The sequence below is a fragment of the Octodon degus genome, unplaced genomic scaffold (genome assembly GCF_000260255.1).
Source record: "Octodon degus isolate 3935 unplaced genomic scaffold, OctDeg1.0 scaffold00111, whole genome shotgun sequence".
NCBI classification, from domain to species: domain Eukaryota; kingdom Metazoa; phylum Chordata; class Mammalia; order Rodentia; family Octodontidae; genus Octodon; species Octodon degus.
In genome coordinates, this window is record NW_004524687.1 from 6,387,351 (window position 1) to 6,402,275 (window position 14,925).

General features: G+C 41.5%; 1 protein-coding gene across 2 annotated transcripts in view; it reads left to right on the forward strand.

Moving 5' to 3' along the window:
• Positions 1–3,140: 3,140 nt before the first annotated feature.
• The window catches only part of Agtpbp1 (ATP/GTP binding protein 1), a 262,969-nt gene continuing 251,184 nt past the window's right edge, over positions 3,141–14,925 (forward strand). For both annotated transcript variants that reach the window (XM_023699137.1, XM_023699138.1), the window contains exons 1-2: positions 3,141–3,332; positions 11,718–11,782. In XM_023699137.1, the coding sequence (XP_023554905.1) occupies positions 11,751–11,782 (32 nt within the window). In that variant the 5' untranslated portion in view covers positions 3,141–3,332; positions 11,718–11,750. The remainder of the gene's footprint in view (positions 3,333–11,717; positions 11,783–14,925) is intronic.

The window sequence follows — 14,925 nt, forward strand, 5'->3', positions numbered from 1 at the left end:
GTGCTGGGGGATTGAACCACGGTCCCTGTGCTTTGCTAAGCTTGTTCTAAGGAGGTGCTTTAGACCACTGAGCCATCTCACTAGCCCCTTTCTTTATATTCTGTAGGGATTTAAAGTTTATCATATCAATACTTGATGGGAAATACCTATTCTGTGCTATGTCTAAGATGTTTGAAAACTTTTGGATGGAACCTTGCTCAGGTCCACAGGCAGAGATGCTCAGTCCTCAGGGGCTGTCTGTGCTATAAAACTTATATTAGCACTAAATTTACCTACCCAATCTCTTCAAGACTGAGGACCCCAAGGTAAGCATAAAGAGAGTAATTTTCTGGGACATACAAATGTCAACTTCTACATCATTTAGTTCAAGTTCCCTGAAGGATGCCTAGAAAATTCTAGACATTATCCTAAACTTGTATTCACCTGGGTTTCAGAAAAGCAGAACCCGGCACAGTATGCATGGTGAGAGGAACTTCCCAGTAAGTTCCCTAAGCAGAAGAAATTACCCGGGACAGATACCAAGACAGGCCCCTCTCAAGAAAGGCCAATCATCTCCTGGGAACTAAATTGCCTCTAAAGCCATAAGGATTCCTATCGAGTTGTGGAAACCAGAACTGAGATAATGATCCACCAAACCCTGACCTGTTGGGAGCTGCGAAAGCTGGAAAATTGGTCAAATGTGGGTAGGCAGGACTAGGCCTCATTGCCTAAAGCAAACAAGCTATCTCAGTCCTGAGATAAACACCCTGTCTGGTTAAGGTCAGCTAGATAACTGTGTGTTATGTGTTACTAACTTTACAAAGGTATAAATAAAAGTCCAGTTTGTTTACTCCCAGGGTCATCTTGCCAACCAAACAGATGAGCCACCACCTAAACCAGTTTTTGTGCTCTTGTCTATCTTTTCCTCATTCCTGCCATCATTTCTCCCGTGCCAGAACTGATCGCAATGATACCAAAAGACCCCTATATTTGGTCCCCGAACAGGGACCTGAATGCCATTCCTTAAAAGCTAGTCTGGGACAATTCAGTGAGATTTTGTTAAAAAAAATTACTAAAAAAAAGAAAAGAAAAATAGGTTCAGTCCTTACTACAGAAGAGACAAAAAGCTGTGGCTAGACCAACTTCAGGATCCCCAATTAAATGAGCATTAGTATTTATGCAGACTGTGACATACATCAGACAGTTATTTTATTTTTTTACATATTATTTGTGGTGCTGGTGATCAAACCTGGGGTTCAATGCTAAGCACACATTGTACCACTGAGTTACACCCCCCAGCCGGATTAATCATGTATACATTTATGTATCATAACAAAGCTTTGTCAGAGAAGTTGTTTAAAATAATGGAAAGAGGGGCCGGGGAGTTGGCTCAGTGGAATAAGCGCTTCCCTGGCAAGTGCAAGGACCTGAGTTCAATCCCCGGAAAAAAAAAAAAAAAAAAAAAAAAAAGGAAAGAGTGAGCAATAAGAATTGGCTCTATGCTTTGTAAAGTTCAAGGTGAGATGATCACAGCTTATTACCATACAAAAATGATTTCCTTCTTTTGGCTTCACAGTGTTTAAAGTAGGGGGAGTACCAGAATAAACTTCATAGAGGATATACTTGCCAGATCAGGTATACCAACTACACAATGAGTGAGGTCAATTAGTAACTGCTCAACTAGGATGGAAGTAGGCCTATTCTTGGAAGGTAAAGTGAAAGTAAAGATTGAGGGGTGCTTTGACACAAGCTGCTCTGGGAGAAAAGATATCAACCACGACTGAGAGCTGAGGAGGACCTTTGCCTCCACGTAGAGAAGTTGCTGGGGGAGGGGGTGTTGTTATATTCGAGATCAGCTGCGAAGCTGACCAGTATGGCCCTATCACAGCTGGGGGTGTTTGGAGAAGCAGCTGACTGTGTAGCTTGCCACTGCCACAGCTGCCAAAGTGTCAAGCTCTTGAATTTCTATGTGCTCTGAATGTTATAATGGAAGTCTATAACCCACAAGTGGAATCTCGTAAGGTGTAAAACCACTTTTTCCAAGGGAGAGGGAGCTCCAAATTCTTCTCATAGTAAAGTATGCATCACTCACCAGTAAACGAAGTGTTTGGAATCTTTTCAAAATACACAACGCGCTGCTATTTACCTAGTTGTGTGGATTACTACTGCAATCGAAGTTAAAATGTACAAACACTGCCACATTTACATCTATTATATCTATGTCTTTGCAGGTTGATTCATTTATGAACATGTTCTTGAATAATAGCTCATGCATACGACGTATATTTAGTTTTTATAAAATGTTAAGTACTCAGAGTACAGGTGCTTTCAGGTCAGGTAGTTTGGGGTAGCAGTTGTTTTTAAAAGTATTTTAAATGCTATAACTATCCTCTGACGCTCACAATGGGGAAGTGAGGACATGTATAAGATGAAGTGTCCTGTACATGTGCCAACAGCAAACTTCAATAAACAGTGCATTCTATCTCGGGTTAGTGTTTTAAAATCGCCTTCACACTTGATTAATTTTATTGAAACGACGATAACACAAACAAAAGTCTCACAGCTCTCCACTTCCTACCTCGCTGTAAATTGTGCTCTTCTGACAGTCCCCGGGCACAGCAGCAGCTCGACCTGTGCGATTTATGCACGTGCCTGTCAGCGTTAGCAGCCCAGCACGGGAGCGCAGCCAGATCTGGGCATAGAACAAACAGCGGTGACTTCTCTGACACGGGAATTTGGTTCGCACACCACCATGCATCCAGGCCTTCTAGACTCTGGCGCTCACTGCAAACTCCAAAGGTCTCCTCAGTCCGACCAGCCAGGGTTCACCCAGCGTCTATTTAGCAAGGAGCTCCCGGGTGAAGGCCGGGGTCCTGAAAAATCTTCTTGGGGAAAAGGCGGCCTGGCGAGCAACCCCGCCCTCCCTGCGCCCCACCCACCTGCCGAGCCCCGCTTTCCTGGCCCCGCCCCCAGGTTCCACCGCCCACCGGCCGAGCGCCCCATCTCGCCGGTCTCGGGCCGCCCTTCCGCTCGCCCAGCGTACCCCCTTCCGGCCGCGCCCCGCGGCCCTTCGGCCACGCCTCCCAGCCGCCCCCTCAGCCGGGTTGCGCCCCGCCCCCGCCCGGCGCGCGCGCCCTCGGGAGAATCGTGCAGTGGGCGGGGCTCCGCGCTGACGTTGCCCGGGATGCGGGAAGGTTCTGCCGCCTTCGCCGCCTGCGCCTCTCTTACCATTCGGGTTTGTATGAAAACACCGGTGGCGGTCGGCGTGGGGACCAGCCGGGAGCCCAGACAGCGGTCGCCGGTGCTGCCCGCGCGGAGCCGGCACCCGCCGGTTCGGCGCCCCTGCGAAGCCGGTGAGTGTCCTCGCCGCTGTCGCGGCTGTCTCTGCTGGCCCGCAGCGGCGGTGCCCCAGGCTGAGCGCAGCCGGGCCGCAGCCCTCACCTGCCCCGCGGCCTGAAGCGCCGGCAGCGCGGCCCGCGGTCTGAGCCGCGCCCCACCGCGTCCGAGGCGGCGGTCCGGTCCGTGGGCCGGGTGGAGTGCGGTCCCGCGGGCCGGGCTGGGCCGGGCCGGGCCTCGCCTCGCCTCTCCTCTCCTCGCCTCTCCTCGCCTCGCCTCGCCTCTCACCGTCGTGGCGTGTCCTCTGTTTACAGCCCGTCCCTGGGGGCTGGCCTTGACCCCGCGACAGTGACAGTGCAGCCGGTGCTCAGGTGCGGCCAGAGCTCCTCGACCGCTCGGAGGCTCTGTTTTTTTCCGCCTCGTAGGAGCTGTGGGGCATTTTGAATTGGTTGAGTTCCTTCTCTGGGCATTCACCCGTTGTGGGATGGAGTTTTACTACTTCGTAGTGTAGCCGAAGGGAGTGCTGATGATTTAAAACTCGTTTCCCGTCTTACCGTGGCTTGCCGGGAGTGCCTGAATATAACCCCTAGTGGGAATTTTCTTTGGCACTACAATGTTAATTCTGCTTTGTTTTAGAATCAGCGTTTTTTCATTTTTCTTCAAGTATTTAAAATTATAGGGCTGTTTAATTATAATGCATGACGGTTTATAGTTAGAAAGGACTCAATGTCATGATCACACATTTTCACTTATTATGTTGCCAAATTATCGTTTTCTTTGTTAATCTGTGAGGTATTCTTAGAAATTCTGTTTTTCTCCTCCCAGAAAGTTATTTTCGTAATTGTGTTGTGGAATTCAGTGCAGTAGACCAAAAAAGAACTGATTTATTTAAGATGCTTTAAATGGTACATATTTTAAAACATGTGCCAGATGTTAAAGCCAAACAAAGTCATGGAAAATCTGTATTTCCTATATCGAGTTACTTTGAGATAATTAGCATCCTAGAGGTAGGCTTCTCCTGTGAATTGTTAAGCTTTCCATTCCGCTTCCGCGGAGTCAAATTCTATAGCAGAGTTATAGGTGCATTTATCATGCTTCAAAGCCCTGCCTTGAATTGATTGTAGTCCCAAATTCTGAAATGAAGGGCGTAGGCTTAAAACTACCTTTATATTTGAACAATGTTAGAAAACATTAAATTTTTTAAAAAAATTTTTATATTGGATACAGGGTCTCACAATGAGATCAGACTTACAGTGATCCTCCTGTCTCAGCCTTCCCAGCACTGGGATTACAGCATGTGCCACTACACCCAGTTTTGAGGCCTCTCCGCAGGCCTGTACTGAGGATCAAACTTGGGTTCTTGAACTTGCCTGCCAGGCACTTGGTCTGCTGGGCTATCTTCATAAGCCCAACTTTAGTTAAGCTTTTAGAATTGATTTGACTGAAGACATTTACTCTCTTTTCAAAAGTCTGGGTAGACTGTTGTGTAAGAATGGTGTACCTGTATTAGTAAAAGGAAGTCTGTGACTTAGGATATTTTGTAACTTGTCTTACATTCTGTATTCTACCTTTTGAATGTTGTTTGTAGAACCCCTTCACAGTTTCATCTTCCAGACCGACTCTTTGTTAAAATACCACGGTACAGGGCAGAACGGGCAGAACGTATGGCCCTCTACAAGTTAGAAGCTTCCATTCAGTAGTGGGTGTCTGTGTAAACAATGACTGTTTTCTATTACCTGTGTCTTCTTGTGGGGACCATTCTTTCTGTTTCAATGAATTTGACTTCCCGAAGTACTTCATATGAGTATAATCAGGTAACATTTGTTTTCTCATGATGAGGTTCTTTTAGCACGGTGTCTTTAAAGTTGATGTTGCATATGTTGGAATTTCTATCTTTTTTAAGGCTGAATAATATTTCGTTGCATGTATATACCACCTTTATCCATTCATCTATCAGATACTGGATTTTTTTCTGCCAATTGCTAAGAATGTAGATGTACAGATAACACTCTGAGACAAGAGTGAAATTTCTGAATCATGTGGTAATTCTTTTTTGCATTTTAAGTTGTGTATTGTTTCCCAGGTTAAGTGTGCCACAGCTAACAGTGTACAAAAGGGTTCCATTTTCTCTTCATCTGCGCTGCTGCCTCTCCCCCTGTGGCTGTCCTTGTGGATGGGATGTGCCATGTCATTGTGGTTTTGACTGACATACATGCTGCTGACTTTGGCGTCCTCTGACTTTGTTGAGGATTTCTGCATCAGCTGCATCAGTGATTGTAAAGAATGCCAGTCTGTGATTTTCATGTAGTCTTTGTTTGGCTTTGGTATTAAGGCCAAAAATGGCCTTACAGAATGAATTAGAAAGTATTCCTTCATCTTCAGTTTTTTAGTATATTTGTGAAGGATTGATGTTAGTCTTTAAATGTTTGGTAGAATTTACCATTGAAGTCAGCAGGTGTGAGATTTGCTTTTTCAGGAGGCGTTTGAACACTTAACTGATTCTATCTTTTGGTAAGTTAGGGTTCTGTTGAAATTTTCTATTTTTATTTATTTATTTTTGTAAATTTAGGATAGGATCTACAGGGTGTACAAGATCTCATTATGTAGATTGGGCTCGTAGTGATTCTCCTGTTTTCAGCCTCCCAAGCGCTGGGATTACAGTCCCAGTCTCAACCACAGTCTCAGCACCCCCACAAGGCGGGGCCGGCACCTCATGCCAGGGATTGAATCCAGTCACTGCCCTCTCTGCCCAAGCAGGTGCTTTAGTCTGCTGAGCTATCTGGCCAGCCCGAGATTTTCTATTTATTTATGGTTCCATTTTCGTAGGTTTTGTGTTTCTGAGAATTTATTTTATGCATTTGTTTGGCATAGTTATTCACAGTACTTTTGGTTTAGTTGATTTTTCTGTATTATTCTAGTTTCTGTTTTATTTGTGCCCTAGTCTTTATTTTTTTTTCTGCTAGATTTGAGTTTGGTTCCTTTTTTCCCCTACTTCTTAAGATATAAATTTCCGTTGTTGATTTGAGAATTTTCTTCTATTTTGAGCTATAAATTTCCTTGAGAGCATTTTTTCCTGTGTCTCATGGATTTTTGTAATGTGTTTGCTTTTATTTGTCTTTAACGATTTTGTGATTTGCTTATTGAGTCTTAACTTTCTGTTTTGAGATTGGAGAAGAGATTTGTGCAATATTTATCATTTAAATTCTTTTGAGACTTGATTTGAGGTTTAATATATGTTCTACCTAGAGGATGTCCCATGCACATTTGGGAAAAATATGTATTTTGTTCTTGGGTACAGTTTTCTGTATGTATTTGTTAGATCTAGTTGGGTTATTGTATTCAAGTGTTCTTTCATCCTTATTGACAATAGGGTACCAAGGACTATTACTATAGGATTGCTATTTTTGTTTTTAATTGATTAAGTTTTGTTTTTGGTGTTCTGTTATTAGGTTGTGTAAAAGTTTTTAATTGCTCTATCCTTCTCTGTCAAACTGTTTACTAATATATAACATACTTTGTCTCTGGTAACACTGTTTTGGTTTAAAGTCTGATGATAGTATAGGCATTCCTGCTCTCTTTTGGTTACTGTTTGCTTGATTATATTTTTCCATTCTTGACTTTGAACTCATTTGTGTCTTAGCCTTGTTTTATTTTTGTGGTACTCAGAATGGAATTCATGGTTGGATCATTATTTATCCATTCTAGTGGGTCAATCTCTCTCCTGCTTTTTTTTTTTTTTTCAGTGCTGGGGATCATACTCATCTGTCTTTTGATTGGCAAATTTCATTCATTTACATTTAAAGTAATTACTGATAAGGGATTTAATACTGTTTACTTCTGATTTCTATAAGCCTTGTTCTTTGTTCCTCATATCATATATTTTGATTTTTATAGGGGTAATAGAGCTGATTGGACTTGGTGATATGAGAAAAAATATGGTGTATGTTTACTTTTTTTTTTGGTGGAACCAGGGATTGAACTCAGGCCCTTGCTCTTGCCAGGGAAGTGCTTATTCTACTGAGCCATCTCCCTGGCCCCTGCTGAGCCATCTCCCCGGCTGCCCCATGGTGTATGTTTAAAGTAAAAATATTATTACAGTTGCAGTGCCCCTCAAAGCACTTTCTGTTGCCTTAAACACTCTTATTCTATCTTCTTGGCACTTTGTGAAGCAATTTTGAAGTTGTTTTTCATGAGTGTCTTTAGTTGGGCTGTTATGGCTGCCTTAGTATCCTGAATGATTCAACATGTTTACCTTTCATGGCTTTTTTGACCTGGGGGAAGAGCCAGAAGTTGCACAGTGCCAGACCTGGTGAAAAACTTAGATGAGGGCACCGTGTAATGTCTTTAGGAGCCTGTGTTTCCCTTGGGTGCACATGGAAGCAACATTCAGTATATGTTTGACTATACCTCATAGAGACATTCATGAAAGAGGACTTCTAGAATTTCCTAACAAAGTTTCAAGAATTTGATGTTTCAGATGAGGGAGATTAATGGCAATGTATCTTTATTAATATTTTAAAAAATTTAAACGTTAAGATATTTTGACCAAACGCTACACTTAAAAAAAACCCCAATCATTTTAATAAGTCCTAATGGTAGGTTAGAGATTAGAGAAAATATTTCAAGATAAAAATTTTAATCTCAGTTATTACCTATATAGGCAGAAATTCTATCAATTGAAGTCTAAATATAGTTGTAATCTCCCCCCCCCGCCCCAATCGCCAGGGAAGCACTTATTCAAACTTAGCCATCTCCCCGGCTGCTATAGTTGTAATCTTAAATCGGGCAGAAGTTATTATAAATAACTTATTTAATTATATTGAAGCCTAATGGGATTCTGATCTCCAAATGATAAGATCCTACTTATTTATCCATTCTGTATATTTCATATATATTGAATCATAATGATGTGAGTTTTTGTTACTGACTTTTTTCAACATAATGCTTTTAAGGTTCAATAAGTGGTATGCATCAGTACTTTATTTTTTTTATTTGGCCCATATTTTTTGAGACAGGGTCTCATGTAGCCCAGGCTGGCCTCAAACTTGTGAATCTCCTGCCTCAGCCTCCAGGGTGTTGGGATTGATTACAGGCATGAATGAATCAATACTCCTGATATAGTATTTCTTTTTTTTTTTTTTTTTACATCACTGAGTAATATTCCATTGTAAGGATATATTACATTTACTTACCATTCAACAGGTGATTATACATTTAGGTCATTTCCACCTTTTGGCTCTTTTGAATAAAGTTGCTGTGTACATTCATGTAGATTTTTATGTCGAAGTAAGTTTCTAAATTTTGGGGGATTAATTATTTACCTACAAGTGAAATAGATGAGTCATATACATGGTCACTTTATACATAGCCTTTTGAGGAACTGCTATACTGTTTCCAAACATACTCTTCTACATTCCTGTCAGCAAAATATAAGGGTTCTAATTTCTCAGCATCCTTGATAGCACTTGTTACTATATTGTGTTTTTTACAGTTTTCATAGTTATGAAGTTTGTGCATCATTGTAGATTAAATTTGAAAATAGAAGTAATGGTAATACCCTAAGATGAAGTAGTATTACAGTTAAAGTATTTAATAGGTTGATGTAAATATAACTATCAGTAGCCACATCCAGATTTCTCTTTTTTTTTTTTTTTGGCGGAAATGGGGATTGAACTCAGGCCCTTGTGCTTGCCAGGCAAGCACTTACTCTACTGAGCTATCTCCCTGACCCCTACATTTGGATTTCAAAAATTAATGTCACAAAATTATTTTATTTCTGAGGATATTTTTATGCTACCCCTTCTCCCTGTCCAAATCTTTTATTTAAAAACAAAATAGAACATTCAGCTCTTGTGAATGTTCAGAACATTCATGTGTACTGTGGATCTACTCTACCCAAGCAGAGGTTTACTGTTCTTTTTTTTTTTAAATTTTATTGATAAACAGATAGCAATGAGACAGTTTCAGATCAAATCGTAAGTACAGATTCAACAAATAACATACTGCATATATTCTTCTTAGTGGTTAATTGCTGCACAAGATGTGGACTTGAGATCCTATCTACAAACACCAGTAGAACAAATCATTCTATTCATTAAGAGAATGCAGTTATATATCTATCCTAACCACTTTGAATACACAGATACAAAATGGACATTCATCTGTATACCCCATTTTTTCTAAGTTCTGTTACTGAATATTATAGGTGTGTAAACTCAGCAAAATATTCTAAAAGAGTCCAGTAGCCCATAATAGCATTGGGTCTTCTGTTTAACTGGCAATGTCAGAAATTATTGACCTGAGTCCCCCACAGCTCAACATAACAGCATGGCTTTACTTCCTATATTTCATCTTCATACTTTTCTACTGGATGGTGAAGACCAAGGTAAAGCAGAACCTGTGCAACAAGAGTTGTAGCTTTTTGGTCTGAGAAGGTCAGTGAAATGCCCTCAGGATTTATCCTGAGATCCTGTACCTCAGATTGTAGAACCTTTGTCAGTGTCAGCCATGTGGAGGAGTCACGGCCATTGCTTGGCCAATGTGCTCTCTGTGAAAGCCTGAGAGAGTGTTTTCTCCCCATGTGACTCTCCTTAGGCACACTCTACGTCATCGATCACTTTCCTCTTTGGCCCCATAATCTTCTTGATCAGAAAATTTGGGACACTACTGAGGTACATGACGTTACAGTACAAGTTCTCATATGTCCTGAGTCTTAATTGACCTTAGAAGGTTAGGGCCAAAATGTTGGCTTTCCTTGTAGCCCTCCTTTTTCTCTAATTTTGGTCTGCAAACTTAGGTTGTTAACCATCCAGAAGACAAGCTTATTGTTATTATCAAATGATTTAGGCTATTAAGCTTAACCTTACTATCTCACTGCATTTCAAACATCTTAGGCATAATAAGGAACAGGTATTTTTCATCAAGTATTGATATGTTGAACTTTAAGTCCCTACATAATATGATAAAAAAACATTTAAAAATTAGATTATATTTTAAGGTTTACTGTTTATTATTAAGTAATGACTTATAGAGATGTACCAATAGAAATTCATTTGGAGGACAGGAAAGTACACAGTAACTTAACAGGGAAAGACTATAATGAGTCATTAACTGCAATATGGGAGTGGATTAATGAGGGCCTTATGAGTGAGAAGTGAAGGCAGTGTTAAGTGATGGATATAGAAGCAGCAGAGGTAAAGAGCAGTTTTTACCCCAGGTCTGAGATAGAACACTTCTCCATACACAGGAGAGATCTAGACCTGTTGGGGAAGGCCAGGGTCAAGGCTAGGAGCTCTGCTGAGTTTCTTTCTAGTGCTGGAAGCCGTCCTTCCTGGCTTAGAGAGCACTCTTGCATTCGAGTCTGGTCTTAGCAGAGGAGCTCTGCGGCAGAGCTTCCTGGCCTCTTGGGTGGAAGTATGCCATGTGCCACAGACACAGAAGCCCAGGATAGAAAAGGCGTCTTGGCAACAGGAGTGGGCCCTTACCTGCAGAGGAGTATTAAATGGACCCAGAAGGTTGTTTTGTTTCTCTGCTGTGTTTTCAGTGCTCTCTGATAACATGGAGGATGCCTTTACTGACAAAGCTTAATATCCCTAGACTTGTTTAGTTTTTATTTTGAAATGTTCTAAAATTGTTTCTTAGCCACTAAGCTAAATCCCTAGCCTGTGTGACATTTTGTAGTTGATTGTAGATGTTTTAATAGTCAAATATTACACACTGAAATGACTCAGTAGAAGCACATAAGACTCATTCTCTCAGTCTCATTTATAACTTACGATAATTCTTCTGCCTGAGCCTTCTGAATACTGAGTTTATAGGCATGTGCCCCATACCTGTCTGCCTGCCTGTCTGCCTATCTAATTGGTTGATAGGCCTAGAGTCTCACTATATAGTTCATGTTGGCTTTGAACTCACTGTTTAGCCCAAACTTGGGGCAGTCCTTCTGCCTCAGCTTCCTACATGCTGGGATTGAAGGTGTATGCCACCATGCCTGGCTTGTGTCTTACTGCAATAAATATTTTAAAATGTGAAGTTTCCTGTGTTATAGTGTTTCTTGTAATAAAAACTTCACTTGTATTGTTTTTATGACATCTAATATATAGAAAATGGAATTCTGTATATATTCAATATCATTAATTTTGAGGCCAGCAAGATAGCTCAGTAGACTAAGTGCCTGCTTAGGCAAGCGCAGGGGCTGGGGTTTGATTCCTGGTACCGTATGTTGCGCCAGCCTTGCCTCTAGGCGTGCTGAGCCAGTGACTGACTCTGGGTGTGGTGTGTGCAACTGTAATCCCAGCGCTGTGGAGGCTGAAAACAGGAGGATCACTATGAGTTCAAGCTGCATAGTGAGACCCTGTACAAAATAATAAAAAAAACTAATATTGTTGATTTTCATTTTTTAGATCATCTGCAATGGTGAAATGAAGTAACTGAAGATGAGCAAGTTAAAAGTGATATCAGAGAAAAGGTACCGTAATTCTAAATATTAATTTGTGTAGAGAAGTAATATGTGATAAAATTACTTGAAATTGATTACTTTAACAGATATTTTTATATTTTATTAATATTAAATATCTAAGTTTAAGTAGGAGTTAATTAACTGATAGGTCATATTTGCCTACCTCTGTTTTTTGTATGGCCAATAGCCTAACTGGTTGTTATAAAAATTAAAAATCAAAATTACAATAATACTGTCTGTGTGACACATGAAATTCAGATTTTAGCCTACATAATTAAAGTCTTATTGGAACATAACTGCCCATTCATTTACATATTTATGTATTGTTTTACACTTTTATGCTCAAGTTGCAAAATTGAGTACTTGTGGCATAAATGGTGTAATCTACAATGCCTGACCACAAAATAAGAGTTAATGCTGCTGCTGAGTGCCATCCAAACAGACAGGGATCTTTAGTACTAGAAGCAGTGAGTTGAACCTTAGTTACAGTGTGTGAGAAGTTTCATTTCGTCCAGTGCCTTCATTCAGTTGTAAGCTGTAGTTGAGAGAATGTGTTTTAAAGTTTGCCATAGGGATCAGGGAGATAGCTCAGTAGCACAAGCACCTGCCTGTGAAGTGCAAGGTCAAGGTTGTGAGTTTGATTCCCGGGACCAAAAAAGAAAAAAAAAGTTTGCCATAAATCATGGATCATGAACAGTGCATTTACATGAAAATTTGTTAGTTTCATTGGTGGTGCCTGATTGTGGTGCTTCTGATTCCAGCTTTTTAAGAAGTATCACAAGAGTCCTAGCCCAGGCCTGAATCGGGGATTGAACTCAGATTCTTGTGCTTGCCAGGGACGCGCTTATTCTACTGAGCCATTTCCCTGGTCCATTATCACCAATCCTATTTAATACAGTTCTGGAAACATTACCCAGAACAATTAGACAAGAGAAAGAAATAAAAGGAGTAAGGACAGGAAAAAAAAAAAAGTAGTATCACAAGAGATGAAACTTGGGTCTATGGCTGTGATCCTGAGTCTAAGATTCAGAATTCTTGATGGAGACTGTTAGGTATGAACCCACACAATCGGCCAGACCAGACATTCTGAGGCGAGTAGAAGATTTATTGGAGGCAGCAAGCAGGCTGGCTGTCTAGCCTACCAAGACAACAGTGAAGAAGGCAAAGCACAGGGATTTTAAGTAGTTCTGTGTATGTGTATGTGGGGTGTGTTTGTGAGCTAGAATAGCCAAGGAAGAGCTAATCTTGGCAGGGCTAACTGATCCATGGGGGACTTTCGATGTTAACAATGGAGAGTTTCTGTGATTGCTTGCCCAGGTCAAAGTCAGGTGGACTTGTGCTGTGGATTTCAGCTTGGCTCTGTATGAGGCCAAGGGAGAGAGAATTCAGGGGGTAGGGTGCCTGGGAAACCAGAAAGGAGAGTGATTGGGTCAGGGTGCCTGGGAAACTTTGAATCCTGACCTATCATTTCAGACTCTATTTGGTAGAAAAAGGGTAAAGAAATGTCTGGCTACTTCCTCCTGACTTGGGGGCCTTGTGGGCTGAGATCAGGGCAAGGGATTGTTGTCATTGAAGGGGTCTCATTGGAGTAAGGCCTAGTAGGAGTAATCTGAGAGAAGCATTTGGTTAAAATTTTGGGTTGTTAATTTGGTGACAGTATTGCAGATGAGAAAAATGAAGCAGGGGGTCATTATGAATATGATAGCAAGCCCTAACTAACTATGAGGGGCCCTAGAAGGGGAGTGAGCCAAGGGATGTCAAGAGTTTTATATATCAAGGTGCCTCACAGACATAGCTGTGTCCCGTTTGTGTTGCTTGTCTGGAGATGTGTTAAATGAAGTAAGTTTGGTGCAAGGGAACATGTGAGGTTGTGGGAAGAGGGAAATGGCTAAAGGCCTTTGAGAAGAGGTGTGTGTGTGTTGTTGGATATGGCCAGGGTGGCCATGAGATCAGTCCTTGGAATGGACTCATACAGCCAGCACTTGGTGAGTTTGGTAGTCTGAGTAGAAGCAAGAAGGGAGTCTGTGATCTGAATGTGTCATTTTATCATGACCATGTTGAAGGGGAGGAGTAGGAGGCAACGAGTGATGGGCTTGAGTCCTCTATGATATTTGGGGGCTATTGGGGAATGCAGGGAAAGATCGTGGGATCTCTGAGGCATGTTAGTATAGGAATAGCGTGTGTTGTGTGAATAGGACTGGAAATATCTCAGAGTATGTGGTCGACAAGGGAATGGGGAAGGAGGAGCTGGCTATGCATTGGGGTTAGGTTTATAGGGCAAGCACTGTTGGGAGAAGGGTGAGAGAGACATGGAGCTTTTGAATGAGATTTCTCATGAGGTGTGAAGGTATGAAGTAGGTTGGGTTTATAAGAAATTATGAGTGAAGAACAATGTCTGGAATCCGCAGGGAATGGGTCTGTCTGAAAGTGTCATGTAGGTTGGCCATGAACACCCACCATGAAGACTGTAGATCTAATATAGTAACTTTAAAATTCAGAAAAAACACAATATGTGGTGTCCATGTCAGCAAGATAAGAGTTTTTTTAACCTGAGATGTCCACTGAGACTTGGGACTCTGATGAAAATACCTTGATGTGGGCCATGGACCCCAAGCTCTGTTACTTCTCTTCAGAGGCAAGACCAAGAAGGTTAAGTATGGATGAATCTGGCTGTAGTGGGTTTTCCTGTGTGGGCAGGGAATTGGCTGACTTACCTGCTCCCTGGTGGACGGGGTAGTTGCATTTCCAGTGACCCTTGAGCTTGTAGATGGAACCAGGTAGCTATAGGTTGGGGCAGGCTTGTGCCCAGTGTCCTTCTTTGGCATACTTGGCTTGGGTGGCAGCATTGTTTAGGCTCAATATTGCCTTGTTAGGTCCTACTTTGATGGGAGTCCCAAGTGTCACAGCCAAAAGTTGGCACTGGTGTATAGTTAATTTTGGTCTCTATTATCGAAGATACAAAAAAGTCAGGTTAAGTAAGTTTCCCTGTGGGGTTTGAGGGCTGAGAGCTGTCTTTTTAGCTTGGCTGGATATAAAATAGGAATTAATAACAGTTGTTTCTCTAGGAGAATCTGGGTCTATATTAGTACTTGATTATCAGAATTTATCTGAGTTTTAATCAATTTGAAATATAACATGTGACCAGGGAACTG